Consider the following 21921-nt stretch of genomic DNA (forward strand, 5'->3'; position numbering starts at 1 on the left):
CCAGCTTCTGCTCTTCATAGCGCCTTCTCCCTTCCTCCTCCTGCGCCTTCTCTGCAAACTGAGAAGAAACGGAAGGGCCACCTGGTCATCCAAGTCGGAGGGGAAGGGACAAGGACTGCTGCCCGACTGGCCACACCACCACCATTGCTTCATGTGCCACTGGAGGCAAGAAAATGTCCCCTTGGGCCACCACAGAGAAAGGAAGTTGCTGGAGTGTTTTGCTATACAGCTGTTTAAGAGGACACACACTGCCCCTTTGAAGGCATGGCAAGAGAGGACTTCCCTCTAAGTTAATGGGAGTGGACAGTAGCAACGTGGACCAAGTGTTAAATCTAATATGTCACAATATGTTGGAGCAAAGGAGGGAGTTAGAAAAAGTTTGTTCAAAGGAAGTCTGGGGGGGGGGAGAAGAGGACATCTTTCTAGGAGAGTCTCAGCTACAGTGTGAATCAAGACAACAAAACCAGATTATACAACACAATACAGTACATGATTAAGCAAGTGGATGTAAACATGGAAATGGGCATTGCTTATTTTGTTTGCAGAATCTGGACTAACGTCTGACTCATATAGAGCTCCACCATCACCCTTGGAACATCCCCTTACCTGAATAGGAGGGACTTCCAGTACTTTGTTCACGTTGTTAAGAGAGAGGGGCACGTACCACAGAGTTGCCTTGTTGGTCACCCGCTTGGCACCTTTTAAAGGAGGGAAAAATATCTGTAAATGAACAGACCACGGAAAACTGCAAAATATGGAATAATAACTGAGTCATCAAAGCATCTGGCCTGAAGAAATGAGAAAGCAAAACAAAGCAAGTGATATCAGCTAGTGTAACTACTGGCAAGGGGACCTTTTCTGCCATGGCGCTCAAACTCTGGCAATATCTTTGTCTGATCGGTGCCATTGTTAATTAACTTGCAATGTGAGTATGATTGCATTGCATCAGCTATTGCTGTTGTGAGTTATCACTGTACATATCTGACGTACATTCATAATTGAGTTCTCCCAACAATTATTTTCTGCATTTCAGTGTTATTTGACAGCACTACCTACATTCCCAACCCCATGCCCCACTTATGCCATAACACATATGTTAGCCTCTATGGTGCTACACCTATGCCCCCACTTATGTCATAACACATATGTTAGCCTCTATGGTGCTACACCTATAAGGCTCTTTGCAGTTGGTGCACTGGCTCAGGCGGAGGCAGGGATGGCCACCAGGGATGGGTGGTTTTAGAAGCGGATTGGACAAACTAATGGAGGAGGAGGAGGCCACTAGCCATTATGGCTATGCTCTACCTCCACTAACAGAGGCAATCATGCTTCCAGAATACCAGTTACTGAAAACTGCAGGAGGGAAAGTCCTGCTCAGGTCCTGCTTGAGGGTTTCTGGTTGGGGCATCGAGTTGGCCACTGTGGGAAGAGGATGCTGGGCCAGTTGGTTTTACATTTGCAGCAATAAGGAAAAGTGTGCCGGCAGTACGCTTCCAAAAAAAGTGACCATTACCTAAGTTTGACCCTATGGAGCTATATGTTATGGCTGTTCAGTTCATGCCACACCCACCCCCACACCCACCCTGATTTCTGACTATGGGCCTAAATTTTCAGGGAGGAAAGTCTGCGCAGATTTTGATCTGGTAGAAACAAGTACATTGCTTTCAAAACTGGCCCGACTGCTTGAAAAAATATCACGCCTCTTTTCATCCGAAGATCAGAGGGACAATGCTCCCAGTACTCTGGAGGAGGCGTTTCACTGCAGCATCTCCCCCTCCCTGTTACAAAAGGAAAACAGAATTTGTGCAGAAAGTAGGGCTAATTTGCAATACTTCGGCTCTCTGCACAGCTTTTCACTGTGATGTGACAACCTTCTCTTGGGAATAAGATTTACTGCTTAAACCCAACAACAACAAAACAACCTGACAGGCTGGATTCCACAGCAGCAACCCTATGCCCCCCCCCCTCAGGCTCCCACACTCCTCCCCAAACAACACAGAATGGCTATCTGCACATTTTCCTGGTAAAACTCTGATCAAAAGAGCGCCAATTCCCAAGGCTGCTGCTTTCAGAAGCTTCTGTGGCTGCAGTCCGCCTGTACCGGAGCTGTTCCCTCCTAATTGCATCTAACAGAAATTAGCATCCAGACATTGGGAATAAGTCAAATGAGCAGCACTGGCAGCTTAGCTTGGTTGAGCTGGATGGGCTGTGCCTGCTGGGAGCCGGTAAGCCCAGAGGGGGACCGGGGCACTTCAGACACCGCCGGCTGTCGCTAAATGGCAACTTGAAATGGGGAAGCAAAGGACAAGCAAAAGAATCCTTGGCATGACCTCCCTAACCCTTCAAAATATAGGGGCAGGGAACATACCACCCTCCAGCTTTTGCAGGACTCCATAATCCCTGAGCACTGACCATGCTGGCTGATGTCCACCAATATATGGAGAGCTGCTCATTTTCCACCCCTTGGCTGAGCCCCAATTTGACAATCTTTCCTATAAAACAAGAACACTGAACAGAGGTTTTAGTAGCCTGACACAGGGTCACATAAGCACACGTTTGGAATTCAAGTGCCACTTTGACCCGCCTATCCATTTTCAAGGTGCAATGCACCGCAATGAGGCATCTCCTGCAAACATTGCAGCCCCATTCGCACTGTACATTCAAAGCACTTTGATGCCACTTGAAACAGTCATGGCTTTCCCCAAGAATGCTGGGAGCTGCTGTTTCTTAAGCTAAGCTAAGGGGAAGATGTTGGTGCAAGCAGCCTCCCAACTCTGTCCCTGCTCTGGGCAGTATCAAAGTCAGCACACTCCCAGGCCTGACGGCTCCCTTGTTCCTCTGGATAGCGTTTTTCCCCACAAACCTCACTGCAAAAAAATCTCCTTGTGCAGTGGAACCGGTGAAAGGGTTGGTTTAAATCTTAATTGCAATTTGGAGGAGATGAAAGGCAGCCAAAGCGTTTCATTCCACGAGTCCAATTTTATTAAAGGCCTCTCCCATCAAAGCTGTCCAATTGGCCACAGTCATGCAGGGCCTCTGAACTGTGATCATCTGTGGGAAGAGAAGGTTCTCCCTAGTTCTCCTCTGTCCAGCGATATACGCAGATTAATATTTAGAAGCAGCCTCAAGGATTTGGGGAGGTTATCAAAAGGAAGTCACAGGCAGGGACTCGCTTGGTGCCACTCCTTGCAGTGGCCCACAGTTAATCAGTGGTGTCTATCACCGAGTGGGATGAACTTTTGGCTCCCGGTTTGATCTGCATATTCTCTTTCAAGGCACGGTAACCATGGAAACACATTTTCATCTTCCCACACGTCGGCCAAAAGCATGGGGATAGACATCTAGTTTCTCTGCACCTGCTTTGTTTTTACAAAACCCAGCGTTTGCACTGACAAAGTCTCAACATCCCAGTTGGTCAAAACCATATTCTCTTGGCAGGAAGATATTCCAAGGGAAGCTTGAGGCAGGGCCAAATATTGGGAGGAGGGGATGAGAGGAGATGGGAAGAAGGTTGCCAAGAGAGCTATCTTTTGTAATGCCATACATGGGGAATCTCTTGCCAGACTGGGTATCTGGGGAAGGAGCTGAAATGCTGAGGGCCATTTTGGGCATTCCTGTCTCCTAAGTAGGCCCCCAACTCTTGAATCTGGCACACGTTCTGCAAACATTTGTGCTTCAATGTTGAGTCGAGTCTTACTATAAGTAGCCAAAGGTCATGCCATGATGATATAAACATAAAACACCTATGTATGAATCACGGGGGGCGGGGGGAATCCTCGGTTCAATAAAGCAGGAATAAACCCTGAGAAGGGTTTAAAATATGTATTTAGTTTAAAACCTCCCTTAACATTTAGGAACTTTTTTTCACATTTTAAAAACTTTTCTTGTTTTATTGCGCTTGTAGTGAAGGGTGGGTGAGAAATCGAATAAATAGACCAAAAGGCCAAGAAAGCCAGAAATTTGCAGATTTGCTGCAGACAAGTTTCCATCTCGTGAGCAATGAAGTATGCGTTTGACTGCACATCCGCCGGTAACGTCACTTCGGCCAGGCCTGGAGGGAAGGAAAGTTTTGGAATGCAGCAGCTGGGAAGCAGCCACTTCCAAAGAAGTTGGATTTGTGAGCCAAGGAGTGAGGCGTCAAGCAAGAGGCAGGGTGAGCATTATATCACTTCTTTTTTTTCTCCAAAGAGCTCAAGGTAGTACACATGGTTCCTCCCTCCTCATTTAATCGCCGCAACAACCCTGGAGGGAGTTTAGGCTGAGAGGCAGTGATTTGCCCAAGAGCACCTACGTACCAAGTTTCATGGCTAAGTGAGGGAATTTGAACCCTGGTCTCCCAGGTCCTAGCCCAACATTATTATTCACTTTGCAGGGGTGGCCCGAGAAATTTTGGCAAGATGACAGAAAGGTCTGCTCCAAATACAAATTAGTAGGATACAACCACAGTATATTGTAATATAGTCTATACCAGTGTTTCCCAACCAGGGGCCCCAGGATATTCCAAGGGGGCCACAGGAGAAAATTGCATAATTGAAGGACCACAACACAAGGCTAGGGGACCACAGAGGGAAGTGAGAAGTGAAAGGAGGAAAGCTTTTGTTTTAAAAAAAATCCTGATTGATTGGCTATCTGCTTGGCCAATCACTAGTGGGTAAGTGGGCAGCCTACCAGGCCCTCGGCTCTGCAAGGTGGGGTGAAATCCACCCCAGCGCCTAGCCAAGCGGGGTTGTCTGGTGCTGCTGACTTGCATCTAGTAAATAAGTGTCAACTCAGAAGAAAGCCACACTGAGCTCAGTAGGCTTTACTGCCAGGTAAAGTATGGGGAGCTAGAATGTTTTATCTAGGCAGCCAGGGCTCCTATGGATGAAAAGATAGTTTTGCAGCAGGTCAGGGAGGACCACTTGCTTTTTAAAATTCTCCCATATATACAGAACTCCCTGTGCACCTTTTGGACTGTATCTGTAGGTTTTCCCCATCTGTGTCAAATAACTGTGGTCAGATAAGTGTTGTTTAATTTGTATAATACATGGAAGATGGATCTTCCTCAGGAGGTTCTGGACTCTCCTTCCTTGAAGGTTTCTAAGCAGAGGTTGGATGGCCATCTATCATAGATGCTTTAGCTAAGTTTCCTACACTGCAGAGGGTTGCACTAGAAAGATGGTGAGCTCCCGTTGCTCTGTCCCAGCTCCTGCCAACCTAGCAGTTCGAAAGCACACCAGTGCAAGTAGATAAATAGGTACTGCTGCAGCAGGAAGGTAAACGGTGTTTCCGTGCATTCTGGTTTCCATCACAGTGTTCCATTGCGCCAGAAGTGGTTTAGTCAACTGGCCACATCACCTGGAAAGCTGAGATGAGCACCACACCCCCATAGTTGCTTTGGACTGGACTTAACTGTCCAGGAGTCCTTTACCTTTAACTAGAAAGATGACCCCTAGGGTCCCTTCCAACTCCATGATTTTTCCAGCTCTATGTTTTTCTGCTTCAACATTTCATTCCTATCATTTTATGTAATTGTATTTTGTATAAATTATATAAATTATAAATAAAACATGTTCTAATTACAAACAAAACATTAAAATAGCTACCTTTCTACCAGTAGGATGGGAGCGGGGCATGGGCATGGCCAGGATTTTTGTTAGGGGGCAGGCTTTTGATAGGGGAGGGAAACCTCAGATTTGTATTGATTTTTACTTATGGGGGGTAGCTGCCCCCCTGCCCTCCCTTGGCTAAGCCCATGGGGGTGCCACAGGAAGGAGGCCACGGTCAGGAAAAGGTTGGGAAACACTAGTCTGTACAAACAAATGGAAGTTCTTTATCTTGTATACAACTTAATGTATCAAAGTCAGTGCATTCTGTCTCTTGTATCCTGGTGGGTTGCTTTATTCTGTGTTGTTATTCAATCATCATAATTGCTTTGCAAATCATAATAAAAAGCTTCAGCCCTGGATAAATCAAAATATTGTGAATCCATCGAGACCAACCTCCTACTGCTGCAAAACAAAATGCATCCATCAATTCCTAAAATAACATGGGCGTCATTTGTCTTCCTTACTTCTCGGGTAATTAGTTATTTTAGCCACCGCAACGAATCCCCGTACTTTATCATGCTACTTTTTAACGGATGGGATAGGAGGTTATCTCCACTTTTTCACATCGAAAATTCCTGTTGCGACTAACAGGTAAGAAATTAATTCTTTATGTTCAAATCCAGTTTTGAGGGTGAAGTATAACTGCTGGCTGTGCATGGTTAAACAGGCACTTTGAGAGAAATTTCTTTCATTAAAAAGAATGATAGACACAGCAATTGCCCTTTCCCCCAAGAAAAATCTTGGGAAATGAAAGATTTAAGAAAGTGAAGAAGTTAAGCGCCATCACGTGGTTTAACCCTTGTTCAGCAGGTGACCACAAAAGGTGCTGGGGTTCTGCTTACCTGTGAGAATGTTTTCCGACTCCACATGCACCTGGACTTCTACAGAGTGCTTGGACGTGTAGGTGATCTCAGCACTGACGTGAGCCACTTCTCCAATGCACATGGGGGAAAGGAAATCTGTGCGCTCCACGCGGGCCAGGGCAGCCACACATCGCTCCTGAGAGGGGCAGGCAAAGCCACTGTTAGTGAGTGAGCAAAACATCACAGGCAGGTGGGGTAAAAGGAAAACAGTACACACCACAGGGAGCAAAGGAAGAAAAGAGCCCAAAACGGAAGATGGGTGGGAAAAACATGAGGCTGCTCTACAGACCCGTTACCCAGTTCTACCCACTTTGCGAGGGGCGAGGGAGTCAGAGGTCTGGGTCCATTATCATCACAGAATGCTTTCAACGGTGTACTTATGCAATAAGCTCTTTGGTAGACTGGCATCCCATCTCCAACTTTGGTGGAGTCCCCCACTCTTTATTCCCCTCTAATTATCTATCACTGCCACCTACTGGCCAGTCATAGATTACATTTGGGGTTTGTTTTTCAAAAAGGAAGAAATTGATAAAATAGGGTGACTATCCACGAATTCTGGTCATCCACGAAGTTTTAAAGGACAGATTTGGAAACAGAGGAGAGGCACCCACCACCCTAGTCATGGTGGCAGAAGGTCAGTGTCCATTTCAGAACCTGGATTTGTTGTTTCTGCCCTTGCATAAATAAATACCAGACCTTTTTATTATGGATTAGGGCTCAGGTTTGGTCAGTTGGTGGGTGGGGGAGGCAGATGTCTTCCCCCCTCAGCTTTATTTTACAACCACACCCCTCCCCCACTAAAGGTGAAGAAGGAGGAGGGGCATAATGGGCGCGGACACTGCTTTTGTTGACCCTGCCCCCCCCCCCGCACTTTCACTGGGCTCTGGCAGAAGGTGAGTAAGCAGCACCAGCACGCATGCGCAGCCAGCGTGGATACAAAAGTTGAGGGGAGAGAGAGCATCTACGGTGAAAGGTGAAGCTCACATTTCCTCTGGGACGTTCCAAGCCTGCTGCCTCGTTCCTGCGTCCCTCCTGTTTGAACAAGGCCAAAATGTTTGGCAGCCCTGCCCCAGGCTTGCTTAGCTTGGAAATAAATTCGTGCAGGTGACATGGGACCTAATCCTGCGTAGGAGCGCAGGGTCCAGAGTTTTTCTTATGCCTGCTTTCTTTCGCCTGATGCATGGCAATGGTTGCACAGCACTTCCCCCACCCGCAGTACTCACAATCATCATTCAAGGTGCCGCAGGGCACCATGGCACATCTGTTGAAAACCACTGGGTTAGGTAGTGGACAAATGTCTCTTGTGATCTTTTCTATTCCATTTCTTTTTCGCTGAAGTTGGAATTTGTATTCCCATGTCATGTATCTTTAAATTTACTTATCTTTTTTACTACTCCCTTGTTATTAAGCTGGAAACTGTTATACAACAGTTTGAAAAATAAAACAAAAGAAGACAGGAACATTATAAACCTTAACACGCAGAGCAGGCACTTGAATCTACAACGGAGCCGCAGGGAAGCAACAAGGCTTTGCTCCTGCAGCTTTGACCCACCCCACAATTGCCTGCTACTAACACTGAAGGCATCGCTGGGAAGAGGCTCCTCCATATATCATGGCTGCAAACAGCTTCTCTGTTTGAACATGTGCAGAGTACTTACCCCAGACTGAGAGTTGCAGTGCCGAGTGCTGATGATGGCACCTGCCTCCTCAATCATTTTTAATATGGTCCCTCCATGGACGTTCCCAGCAATGTTGGCATCATCAGGGCGCATAATCCTACAGAGAGAAAAGAGGATAAAGAGGCAGATAAAGAGGCAGTCAGCTCTAGCTCAGGCTGAAGAGACAGAACATGTGTCAACAACATGGCCCCTTACAGATGATGTTGGACTGCAGTGTTCAAAAATTAGCCAGTGGCCAGGTGCATTTAGCACCTGGCTCTCAGCCACTTGCGACCAAGTGAAGAAGCTTGGGCACCAGAATGGCGCCTGACATCTCCACCATCTGGTGTGCATGCCTGGGTATCAATGGATCTTCACTGTTTTCACACACTAATACCACATCCTATACAATACTATCAATTATATTTTTCTGCACAATCAGAATGAATTTCAGGAACCAAAATGTTTTGTCTGTGCAGCAGGAGCAGTGAAAAACACTATAATTAATTGTTGCAGCTTGTCTTCACTTACCCCATCCCACTGCCCTGCTCACAGTTGTGAAGAATATAATGTTATTAATGATCTGCGTCACCATTAAGAGGTAGGAATAGGCTGTTATTCCAATGGAGGACAAAACAGAGCCAACCTCCATAGGTAACCCAAGTGCGTAGACAGGTTCACAGGTGCAAAGACCAGCAGAGGGACCTACTACATGGATCAGCAAGCTGCATGAGGCATTGCCAATACTTATTACTCCAGTTTTGAACACAATCTTCCTCTCATTTCTAACCTGGACCACCCTCAAGAGTGACACCCTATAATCCTATAATATCTAATTGTGGATTAACTTCCTGCCAGATTTAGGAGTGGGGGGAAGGATTAGGTCAGGGAAGAACTGGACCAAGCAGCTGCTGCTCCCCAATTTGGGTCACCGGTTGAACCATGGAAAGAGAGAAGGCATAGGTATGTTTCCCCAGAGGTGTTTTGGTAGTCCTTGAATTACTGAAATTCTCAAAGAGTAACAGGAAGAAGTAATAGAAAACTGAATGGTTGAAGCTGCATCTTGAAACATGAGATAAGGACAGGTTCTGAGCCAGGAACAAAAGACACAGCAGCGGCTGCAGAATCCATCTCTTACAGGCCAGTCTATCATGATGGCCCTTGGGTCTCTCCTCGGGTCAGAACCTCTCTCATGTCTGATGTTGGGCTGAATTTTGGAGCAAGGCATTTTGGGGCAGGACACTTTTAGCAACAACTGTCTGCTTTCAAGGATAGCAGTCTAATATTTTCAATGGCCAAGGTTGGGAGCAGCTGCAAACTGTAAAATGTAATCTCATGATTGAAATGTAAACCATTTTTGCCACAAAACCTTGATGTGAAGTCAGTTACCAAGCCATAGTTTGGAAGCAAATTAATTGCTCATGCTAAACATAATTCATCTGATTCAGACATCATGGTAAAGAACGGTCAGGCCAAACTGGAAATGTATAAGCAAATCAGCCACGCGGTCTGGAAGATCACTGAAGTGATGTTCAAAATAAGCCAAGATGAAGCACACCATTTTCTTCCCAAGAAGAAGTCTCTGAACCAGGAAAAAATCCAGGCAACAGGTTGCCAAGGAGCTTGAAAAGGTGTCAACAACTCCTAGGAATATGAAATATTTTCCCACCTCTGTTGTCCGGCCAGTCACCTTCTATTCTGTAGCTCTTCCTCCTCCCTCAGCCCCAACCATGGGAGAGGAAAACCCTTGCAAAAGTCTTTGCTCCCAAAGCCATTCTCCCTCCCCATTCCACCTGCTGTAATTGCAGCCTAATTGTATTTAGAGCCCCCAATTCACCCTTCCCAACTACCTGTCTTCTTGTATATACAGGCTTTAAGTCAAATCCTTTTCAATCATGGCATAATCCTTGATTCATATCCCTCCTTTTGAAGTCCCAGCCACTCTTGCAAGCCAACTAACTGCTCTTCTTTCTCCTATATCTACTGTCTGGCACTGTGCCTGACTGGGACCTAGAGAAGCAACTGATCACAAAGGAGGGTCAATCCACAGATTTCAACCACACAGCACCTACAAAAAAAGTATGAAGGTTGTCATACCAGATAAGTCGACCTTGCATCCCAAGGAGGAGACAGAGAGAGTCCTCATCTCTGTTAGAAAGCACTCTGAACTGGTATTTTCATGGCATTATCTGCACTAGGCTTGGCACACACACACACACCCGCCTCTCCCTCAGAGGATTTCCTGCCTTGGTCCCCAACATAGTTGCAGAATGAGTCACCCTAGACACCCTGTGGTCTCATACAAAAGGGAAAGGAAGAAACCCAGCTACATGACTGACAGTGTTCACGTACAGCAGCCTTAACTCAACTTGGTATTCCCCTCCAGATGTTTTGGAGTACAACTCCCATCAGCCCCACCAGAAAAGTGTTTGTAGCCTAAAACATCTGGAGGGGACAAACTTGGGAAAGGCTGCTGTAGAGGTGGTTTTTCTAAAACACTGCAGCAGTGCTGAGAGATGAACCCATGGAAAAATGCTGCAGGAAGATAAGCAGACCTTTGCCTTCATCAAGCTAGCAGAAGTTCTACTTTGGTCCTCTGCAGGGACAAATTGTTCACATACTTTTTAGCAAGAGGACAAAGAGAAATTCCCACCCACAAGTAAGTAAAAGCTTGAACTCCCCTCACCTTAAATTCTTAAGGATCTACATTCTTCAGGTTGCTTGGCGAGGAAGGGGAGGCTAAAAATATTCTTAAAAATAAAAACCCATTGCTGCACCAGCTCTACAATTCTGAGATTCTATGATTAGGAACAGGTACAGCAGAAAGAAGAAAAGGAGGAGATGTTTGTGGGGGGCTGATTGCTCTCCCACTGGGAAGCCTGAGAAATGAAGGACAGAGAGTTTTCCTCCCGTCATGATCCAAACTGGCACGCCATCAGCCATCAATTGAAAAAGGAGTGAGAGCAAGGGAGGAGGCCTGAAAGACGGCCATCAAGAAGTGGTGCAGTTCTTCCCTTCTGATTGGAGAAACTTGCTCTCAGGGCAAAGGTGCCCATGCCATAAAAATGCCTCTTGCAATTGGGAAACTGGCTTGAACAGGTTAAGGGTTCAACAGACTGGACAATTCATAAAGCAACACACCTTTTGAGCTCCTCCTTATGCAGGCCATCCAGAGGGGAATGGCATCACACTCTACTTTTACTATTACAATTTTCACCCTACGTCAAGTTGGTATGGGAGCCAGATCTTAAGGAACAATTTGAGGTATCTCAATGGATGAAGATCTGGACTATCCACCCTTTTAGACTGTCTCTGCCAGCATTGGGGGTGGGGAGTCTTCCATCAGTAGTATTTTACCCTAGAATGTTTGGCTCACATGTATGTATTTTTCCTATTTTTGATAAGGTAATGCAGATCCTTGATAAAGGTATGCAGATGATACCCAGCTCTACCTCTCTTTTCAAATCAGAACCAGTGAAGGCGGTGAAGGTCCTGTGTGAGTGCCTGGAGGCAGTTGGAGGATGGCTGGCAGCTAATGGATTGAGGTTGAATCCTGACAAGACAGAAGTACTGTTTTTGGGGGACAGGGGGCGGGCAGGTGTGGAGGATTCCCTGGTCCTGAATGGGTTAACTGTGCCCCTGAAGGACCAGGTGCGCAGCCTGGGAGTCATTTTGGACTCACAGCTGTCCATGGAGGCGCAGGTCAATTCTGTCTCCAGGGCAGCTGTCTACCAACTTCACCTGGTACGCAGACTGAGACCCTACCTGCCCGCGGGCTGTCTCGCCAGAGTGGTGCATGCTCTGGTTATCTCCCGCTTGGACTACTGCAATGCGCTCTACGTGGGGCTACCTTTGAAGGTGACTCGGAAACTACAACTAATCCAGAATGCGGCAGCTAGGCTGGTGACTGGGGGCGGCCGCCGAGACCACATAACACCGGTCTTGAAAGACCTACATTGGCTCCCAGTACGTTTCCGAGCACAATTCAAAGTGCTGGTGTTGACCTTTAAAGCCCTAAACGGCCTCGGCCCAGTATACCTGAAGGAGCGTCTTCCACCCCCATTGTTCTGCCCGGACGCTGAGGTCCAGCGCCGAGGGCCTTCTGGCGGTTCCCTCATTGCGAGAAGCAAAGCTACAGGGTACCAGGCAGAGGGCCTTCTCGGTAGTGGCGCCTGCCCTGTGGAACGCCCTCCCATCAGATGTCAAAGAGATAAATAACGACCTGACATTCAGAAGACATCTTAAGGCAGCCCTATTCAGGGAAGTTTTTAATATGGGACATTTTAGTGTATCTTTCATCTTTGTTGGAAGCCGCCCAGAGTGGCTGGGGAAACCCAGCCAGATGGGCGGGGTACAAATAATAAATTATTATTATTATTATTATTATTATTATTATTATTATTATTATACCACTTGCTTCCCCCAAAGTATCCTGGTAACTGTAGTTTGTTAAGGGTGCTGAGAGTTGATAGTCCCCTCACAGAACTACAGTTCTCAGAGTTCCCTGGGAAGAGGGACTATGAAATCACTCTGGGGATTGTAGCTCTGTGAGGCTGTACAGCAATCCTGAACAAACTGCAGCTCCCAGGAGTCTTTGGGGAAAGCCCTGACTATTTAAAGTGGTATGAAACTGCTCTAAATAGATGGGGCGTTGCTTTAACAGTCCGTCCTTCTTCCCAGTGAACCCTGAGAATAAATGACCCATGTTGTATATTGAAATTGCTCCAATGGTGTCCCTGGAGAGGGCTTACTCTATGGCAGCTTCTCAGTTGTTGAGTTCCCTGAGGTGCATTTAGCACCAACACGGTGTACCTTCTGTCATATATTGAAGATACACCTTTTTACCTAGGCCATCGACACCTGAGATATATGTATTTTAGGACTCACCCTCCTCTTCTTCTTGTAAATTGTTTAAATTCGTTTTAATGTTGCATTTTCTATGTTGTGCTAATCTGCCTCAGAGGCCTAGGGTGAAGGGTGGGTGAGAAATACAATAATATAATAAAAATAATGTAGAGAGGGGGACACTTTCCCTATCGATGACCATTGTGCCTCAGAAATTAACATCAGGTTCAGTTGCTGGAGCCAGCCTTCTTGCTGCATCTCATTTGAATCCGGTCTCTGCCAGCCTCCTGACTCTTCCATAGCATCCTACAACTGACTATCACCTTCTCTGCACCGAGGTGAGAGACTCACCAGCGGCTGTTCATGCAAGCACTGAATGCATAATGTATTCTATCTCTGTATCTAAAAAAGGTTTAAAGTCACTTTGATGTTTATCTTCATAAGAAAAGGAGAAGTCTGGAAAAAAATTACTGCCCACACTCCTTTTCAGGAAGAAACTGGAGTGAGGGGAACATAGTGGAACCCCTAACCCAGGAGCAGGGAGCCTTTTTTAGTGCAAGGTACCAGATTTGATTACTAACATCTCCAGGTACAGCTGGGAGAAACCCTGGCTATGTACACTTAGTGGCTTTAAAAAGCAGCAAGTTTTCTGCTGCTTTTCAAATCATATACGCACATTGCTGAACACACCAGAGTGGGAAAAGAGGTCTTCACTTGATGTGCATTGCCCGTTTCTGAACTCCTGCAACCAGTTCCTGTTCATGAAGCCAACATCTGCACATGCTCAATGGTTGCTTAAAACATACACCCCTCAGCTTAACTGCAAAGTGTACAGTGGTACCTTGGGTTACAGATGCTTCAGGTTACAGACTCCACTAACCCAGAAATAGTACCTCAGGTTAAGAACTTTGCTTCAGGATGAGAACAGAAATTGTGCTCCGGCCGCGCGGCAGCAGCAGAAGGCCCCATTAGCGAAAGTGGTGCTTCAGGTTAAGAACAGTTTCAGGTTAAGAACGGACCTCCAGAACGAATTAAGTACCGTATTTTTCGCTCTATAAGACGCACCAGACCACAAGACGCACCTATTTTTTGGAGGAGGAAAACAAGAAAAAAAATATTCTGAATCTCAGAAGCCAGAACAACAAGAGGGATCGCTGTGCAGCGAAAGCAGCAATCCCTCTTGCTGTTCTGGCTTCTGGGATAGCTGCGCAGCCTGTATTCCCTCCATAAGACGCACACACATTTCCCCTTACTTTTTAGGAGGGAAACAGTGAGTCTTATAGAGCAAAAAGTACGGTACTTAACCCGAGGTACCACTGTATGTGTCTTAAGTTTTCCTTTTAGATTGGAGCTGAGTTGAGGGGAGACACATCCAACAGAAGTATTTCTCAAGAAACTACCGGTTAGCTCTGCATCATAAGTAGTCTGTGTATACCACAGATTCAAACGCCAGCTGTGGAAGCACACTGGAGCCAAAGTACATGGTCGTGTGTACACAGCCTCTGTCTGCAATTGTGGGAAGCGACTGTCAGTCAGCATAGAGACCATACTGAGCTAGATAGACTAATGGTCTTAATTCAGTCTAAGGCTGCTTCCTATGTTTAGACTTTAGAGCATGCTCTTTCAGCCATGGGAGCTAGAAATCTGAGGGTGGTGCTGATGTTGTTGACTGATTGTTTATAGTCCCCAAATCCGAATTCTGCCATAACAATTTGTTTTTGGGAAATTGTGGAGTGCTGGGGAATTCTAGTCAGATTCTCTAGAAGCCAATACAAAATATATAGTCTGTGTCTGACCACACAAAAAGAAGTCTTGATGTACTGTACCTTGAAGACTAGGACTGCAACCCTTAACTAGAAGAAGACTCACTGAACTCAGTGGGACTTACTTCTGAGTAGGCATGTATAGGATTGAATTGTAAGGGTTGGAGTCAGGTTAGCTGCACGTAAGTCCCTTTGAAATGAACTGGACTTAGGCTACAGCACAATTCTATACACGTCTAACAAGGAGGATTAAGCCCCACTGAGTTCAATGGAGCTAACTTCTGGGTGAGTGGAAACACGACTGCTGCCTCAGCTAACTTTTTATATTGATCTCAGTAGGATGCAAGTACGGTGGCCAGATGCAAAAAAAGAGAAAAAGGAGGGTAGGGTGGTTGTATCTAACTCTTCTACACAGCTATTAAAGATGCAGGAGCGAGCCCCATCCTCTTTTGCGTCTAGCCACCTTAGATCTAAATGCAACTAACTTTCATTTTCCTGAGACATAAGTTTCTATGGGCTTGTTACCCTTTGCACATATTAATCATTCTTCTGTCTTCACAGTCAGGATAGTTAAAGAGTAATAAGTCCTTCAATGCCTACTTATGGGTAGAGTGAGCATGCTTAGGCAACACAAAGAACTAAGACTCTTCTGCACCTTAAAGATCAACCAATTAATTATGGGATGAGCTCTCCTGGGCTAAAGCGCACTTCAGCCCATTCATGAAGGTTTCACACAGAGATAGGTATATGGCTGAGTGCAAAGATTGGGAGAAAGACTCCATACAGTGGGGTCAAAGTGCAAGAGGTCCAGAAGACCTGTGACATTTATTTAGGAAGTGAAGCCAGAGCCACTGAATGGCAGAGCCAACTCATTCCAGTTGTGTCTCCATCCTTCACCCTGTTGAGTTCTACAAGGGCAACCCTAAGGCAAAGGAGAAGGAAGTTGACAGCCAGTAACACCCTTGGGCAGAGATGGTTGATGCCCCCCCCACGAGGCTGGTAGGCTGCTTGTGAGTGCGGGTAAGCAGGCAGGCAGAGGAGTTGGCCATGGGCAAACAGGGCAGTGTCCCACTTGCCCTAATGAGGCAGCCTTCACAGATATTACATATAAGTACAGTGACTATTTGCACCAACAGCAGTTGAAAATACACTTCTGACTTTGCTATGCTAATTTAGCATCTGGAGTGGGAGGGAATTCCTATTGGTCCTGATGAAGACTTAAGGTTGCAAAAGTGGTTTTATTGAAGGATTGATTGTGTTTATATTCTGGCTTTCTTCCAGGAAGCTCAAGGTGACATACCAGGAAGCTCTCCCACTCCTCACAACAACCCTGTGAGGTAGGTTAGGTTGGGAGACAGTGACTATCTCAAGGTCACCCAGTGAGCATCATAACCAAGTGCAGATTTGAACCCTCATCTCCCAGGTCCTAGTCTGACTCTTTAACCACTGCGCCACACTGGCACATGCTTATGGCTTGTGGCAGACAGAACGACTTTGCCCTCTCACTGTGCAGCTTCTGCCATGGGTCCAGATCTGCTCTATTTGAACAGAGCCTCTCCCTGTGACAGCCACCTGTCTCACATGATGCTGAAAGAGCAAGTATCTGCCGCAGAATCCTAGACTGTGGCTGTGGATTAGAGAGACAGTTCTTTATCAAGCAATAAAGATCAGCAAACCCACCCCGTTCTTCTGGGACACAGAAGCCCAGAGGCACTCTGGAATATGCTGCAGCCATCTTGCTGGCTTGGTGTCCTACTTTGAGTCATCATCTCTCCCCGAATCCATGCAGTGGCTTCTGATCTCCTTCTCTATCAAATTCAGATTTCCTAGCCTCGCAGTCAGAGCCCTGCAGAGCTCTTTCATCACGACTGCAACTCCTAGCGCGTCCCATGTTGTACAAAACTCAGCATGCCTCGACACTTCCCTCTCTCCACTCCTCAACACACACACACTTTCTGTTCAGCCTTCCCTCCCTCTCCCAAATACTCCCGCAATTCTGCAATCCCACACAGTTTCTGTCTCCCCACCTCCAGCTTTCCAGTTCTGACTCTCTTCTTCTATTTCCATTCTGCCTCCCAGCACCAATTCTGTTGTGCTGTTCAGGCAGCCTTAATGGACTTTCCTCCTCAAAACTATTCACTTTGCTGAATTTAACATAATACACTTTACCTACACACACAAATCTGAAGACTTAATAAACGGGAACAGCCAAAACACAGGCTAGACAAAACTTTTGCAATCGTTGCTAATGTAATTCTGCTCTTTTCTTGATGACGTTGCGATTCCACCTTTCCTCATGGTAACAGACATGCTATGTTTCTTCAGCACACAGTATGAAAGACATTGTGACAATCCTGTGAGGTAGACTGTCCCAAGGTCATCCAGCAAAGGCCTGAATCCATTTTCTTCCTTTCTTATTCTTTATTAAATGTAATCATTCCAAAATCAACAGGTAAATAAATCTACAAACACATAAACAAGAAATATAAGTGATTGGCAGAATTTTAAAATTATTTTCAATTTGGGTCTAATAATAATAATAATAATAATAATAATAATGCAAAGCATGTGGCTTCCCCCAAAGTATCCTGGGAACTGTGAATTATCCCTCACAGAGCTACAATTCCTAGCACTCTTTTAAAAAGGCCAGGCCACAGATACAGATCACCAAAAGCAATCAGAGAGCTCGAGAATGACACTGGGTTTTTGTGTGTGTGTGCATGTGTGCGCATGTGTGTGCATGTACATGCAAGAAGTGTGTGTTGGCCATTCTCATTTCTGGCCTTCAACCTACAAAGGGGCCATCTCTCAATGTAAACCAGGCCGGGTGGGCTGTTACCTGCCTCTTCCTTATTTGTTTATCCCTTAGCCTTCAGCCTCAAACAATTGTCAGTCGAGTTGTGATAAGAACAGGTGTTGGCATGTATGTACACAGTTTCCATTAAATTCAATAAAAGGCTGATGCATTTCACCAGATCGTAGATTGTATCCTCTAAATTCATTTATATGGCCAGTGTTGAGTGGTTGTCTGTGTGTGAGTTAGGGTAGAGACTTTTGCTTAAATAGCGTAAGTGCCTAATGAGTCTGCAAAAACTTAGGCCATGATTAATGTGTTTAAGGTGGCACAAAACTATTTACATATATGACCACTGAAAAGCGTCCTCTGCCCACCTACCGCCCACCATTGCAACTACACCTGTTGTCTTTAAGATGTTTTTCAGATGTATATAAGGGAAGAGGTAGAAAGTCGATTCAGTTCACATTTAAAAATGAATCTATCAAAACTTTCTGAAACAATACGAGAATCAAAACACACCCTATCCTTTAAAATTCACACTTACCTCAATTTTTGGATACAGTCCTCCAGCCAAACAATGTTTACAAAAATGCATGTATGGAAAGTGTGGGTTTAAAATGAATATAATAGTGAAGATAACATGTAGAAATGCATTATATCAGAAAACTGCCCACAAAAAAGTGTACATTCATCAAAACTGCATATAAAAATGTGTTTGTTAGGAGAGGTTCACACTATAACACTTATGATTTTCATGAGAATTAGAAAGAGAAAAAGAAATTGCTGCAGAAATGCAGAGAAAGCCATTTCCGACCTGGGAGGAGAGGGGGTTGCGGGCTAACCCCTCCCACACACGCGGGGGCTGGCCTTTTGCCCCCGCGTGAACAGGGAATCCCCGGGCTTGTCTTCGACCCTGCCCGCCAATCAGCAGGCCGGGGAGGCAGGGCCTAGCCTATTTAAGGCCAGGCATGCCCGGGGACCGCCCTCTTTCCCCTTTCCAGCTGAGCGGTTTTCCCATCCCACCCACCCTTTAGGCTTAGCTAGCTATGACCTCGCTATGGACTTCGGTTGGTCGCCGCAAGGGGCCTGGTAGGAATTTTTCCAATTTGGCGCACTTCTAGCCTTTTGGTTTTTTCGCCTACATCGTAGCAAAAGTCACAACTTCCGCGGTATTGGTGGTTAGGCATTGGCAGGGGTTAATTGTTATGCAAATGAATGGGGGGAAGGAAGCGCCATCACCTTCTCCCAATGAAAAGGGTAGTCCGGTAGAGGACTCCGGGGGGCGTTGCCTTGTCCGAAACCTAGGGAGGTAAGGGCCTCCGGCACGCCCCCAAGCGGTGACACCCGTGGGATCCTAGTTGGCATACTTCAACAGGACTCCCACAGCTTGTGGATAACCCTTCCCGGTCTCCATGCCGGGTAGTCGATAGGAGCCAGTGCCTAAGGCCAATACCTTTCAATTCTGTAATCAATAAAGTTGTGGCCTTTTTGTGCCCATTAACCTTAAATAATGTGTCCAGTGTCTTCATTTCACATGGGGGAGGGGACTTGCCACGCAACTGAATTTAAGATGGGGGAAAATGAGAAACAAAGAAAATTAACAGATTTTTCCATTCCTAAGTGGGAGGCTCTCCTTATCCAAGGGGTCCATAAGATAATGGCCCGTTAGAATGCTCTGCCCCACAAGGAGCTTGAACACAGGCAATTCAGACCTACCTACCTGCTCTCCCCATCAGCTGTGGAAGTCACCTTGTCTTCAGGGACATACATACATTGCACCTGTGCATCTTTACAAAGCATGGGGACTTCTTGTGACACTCTGTGCAGCTCTCTTAAGCCACAGAGCTGGTTGAAGAATTTGTTATTTCATGGAATCATAGCAGGTACGTTGAACTTTGACAGAAGAATAAGACATGCAGACATCTGAAGGAACTGCAACTACCTGAAGTGTGCTTCCTTACCAAGAGGAGCCCCCATGCTTAGTGGAAAAAATGAATATGTGCAGTGCCTGTAAGTCCCTGCTGTGCTGACATAGCAAGGCCCAGTAGGACATCCTGCAGGTTTTATAGCTCTAGGGTAAGCTCAGTGTGAATGAGCCCCTGGTGTATGCGGACTCAGCTAATTGCTTCTTCATTTGCAGGACCTGGATTTTTCCAAACTTCAACCAGCTAGGTAAGCAAGGAGTACTGATAACCTCAATAATACCAAGCCGAACAACTTGTACAGACTACACAAATGGTACGAGTGCTATTTGGTTTATTGCCCTGATGACCCAAATTAATTTCATTTTAGACATTGCCCACAACCTGCCACAATTTCCACCCTCCCTTCCCAACAGCTGGGCGGGGTTTGCGACACCAAGCGGGCTTGCCTGGTCCACCCTCCCACCTGGGTCAGGGTGGCTATCGTCCCACCCGTGGCATGGAAGGACAATGGATGGCCAGTGGGGGGGCGAGGACCAGGGGAAAGAAACCAACACCTTCGGCCAAACCTCACTTTGGTTCTGTATTCTGAACCAGGAAGGAATTTTCCCTGCATTGGCAGGTTTCGCCTTCCCCGTAGCATTTCGTCACAACTTTGGCGGTTTTTAGGCCTTGGCAATGTATCCTTTAGTCTATCTTCAAGTTGGGGGGAGGCATTTCATGCACCCCCAAGCAGCGGCGTTTGCAGGGCCCATTAAAGGGTTGATTGTGGGAGTTCCTGGCCCTAGAGCGGCAGCATGTAGGTCAAACTCCTGGCTGAGGTGAGGTGGGAGGGCACGCTGTGTAAGTTTGTGCTTTACAGTCCCCTCCCACTGCACCTCATTGCCCTACACATCCTCAGTCCTGCATGGGCTGAGAGGGTTACATGCCAAGGCCTATGCCAAGTTTCCCACATTCTGAAGTTAAATACTGTAAAGTTGTGGCCAATTTGAACGCATACTTTGGTCTCTCGTCTCATTCTTGGGAGGGGGGTAGGCTCTACGGACGGGGTTCAGCGCATGTGCTCCCAAAACATGCTGCTTCTTCCCCTCCTAACCAAAGTAGTCCTGTTCAGGGTTCCTGTCTGGTATTCCTTTCAAGCACAGGGCATTCCATTTTCCCACCATCATTTCTCATGGTTTTCCCCCCAATTGAAACCCAGTGTTCTGTGGCTATGCTCAGACTTCACTGAGCAAAGAAAGAAAGAAAGAAAGAAAGAAAGAAAGAAAGAAAGAAAGAGAAGAAAGAAAGAAAGAAAGACATTGACTTCTGCAAATGTTTTGGTTTCCCCATACCTGCTAATACCTACTCTTGTTTCTCAGTGGCCCTGAATTGGTGATATTAGATGGATTGGCAATACTATTCACTTTTTAAGTACTCTGTTTGAATGGATTAGCAGTGCAATAAAAGAATACTAACAATGAGCTAGGCTTGGGTGTGTGTGAATTCCTTCTTGATGCCACGAAATGGTGCTCTGGTTCTCAGTGAAATCCATAGTTTGTTTTTGTCCACATCAACATATTCTGAAATATCTGTACTGCCTTATTTCTGTGCAAAGCAGCTCAGAAAGGTCTAAGATGGAGCAAGTCAAATTTGCATTATTGTTCTTGCGTGGTGGAGTTAGCAGTTCTCATTCCAATGGACCGGCGTAAGGCAGAAGATTTATTTATTTATTTATTGCAGTAAATGGAAGGTTGAGGGTGTAATTTCAGGTAAATTCTCCTGTATTAGATTAACCTATTTATGCAGGAATGGGATTGAAAGGAGACAGCTTTGACAGTGAGTTCTTGAATTGAGGAAGCTTTGTGGAAAAAACCTATTAGGCAATACACTTGGAATTAAAAGGGAAGAGATGAGTCTCTGAGGAGTACTTGCCTGGAGGCAGAGTCAGCATTCAAACTTAGGGCCAGTCCTAGGGTTGGGCGAACAGCAATCTGTGTGGTCCAGGGGTCAGGGGTCAATACAAGCAGGAGGCAGCAAAGTAGGACCAGGAATGACTAGTGTTGTTTCCAGCATCTGACTGAGACTGGAAGCTTTGTTTAAGAAGGTTGAAGCCAGCTGGTCCTCATTTGTGATTTCTCCTCCATGTCCTTGAAGGCTGATCATCTGCAGGTCGACTCACTCTGCCTTCTCCCCCTTTAGGCTGCTGTTCAGCAAGTGAAGCTGACTCCTGGCCCATGACACCCTCCAGGTGCTGTAAAATTGAGCCATAGCTCAGTAGTAGTTTGCTTTGCAGAAAGCCCCACGCTCAATCTCTGGTAGCTGAGAAATATTCTTGTCTGAAACCCTGGAGTTGCTACCCATGTACACACTGCCAGCTTAAAAATGCAGCTAGGTTGTTCTTCCTCCCGCTCCCCAGTTTGAATTGAAGCTAGTTTCATGGGGAAAACACCTCAGAATGCAGCATTTCACAAGAAACAACAGGATAGATCTGGATTGTGGCTAA

At 46.1% G+C, this 21921-nt stretch overlaps 2 protein-coding genes across 3 annotated transcripts in view; one reads left to right on the forward strand and one right to left on the reverse strand.

Annotated features, from left to right (window-relative positions):
• Window positions 1-10311, reverse strand: part of LOC309379799 (cytosolic acyl coenzyme A thioester hydrolase-like) — a gene marked incomplete at its 3' end in the record, with an annotated part of 13274 nt that extends 2963 nt beyond the window's left edge. The window contains exons 1-5 of the mRNA XM_081929252.1: window positions 10207-10311; window positions 8110-8227; window positions 6431-6587; window positions 607-698; window positions 6-58 (exon numbers count right to left, since the gene is read on the reverse strand). Coding sequence (XP_081785378.1) covers window positions 6-58; window positions 607-698; window positions 6431-6587; window positions 8110-8227; window positions 10207-10226 — 440 coding nt within the window. The 5' untranslated portion in view covers window positions 10227-10311. The remainder of the gene's footprint in view (window positions 1-5; window positions 59-606; window positions 699-6430; window positions 6588-8109; window positions 8228-10206) is intronic.
• CACNG2 (calcium voltage-gated channel auxiliary subunit gamma 2) overlaps window positions 1-21921 on the forward strand; it is a 145574-nt gene that overhangs the window by 76072 nt on the left and 47581 nt on the right. The gene's annotated exons all lie outside the window — the stretch shown is intronic.

Source organism: Podarcis melisellensis (assembly GCF_964234715.1).
Source record: "Podarcis melisellensis genome assembly, chromosome: 10".
Lineage (NCBI taxonomy): Eukaryota > Metazoa > Chordata > Lepidosauria > Squamata > Lacertidae > Podarcis > Podarcis melisellensis.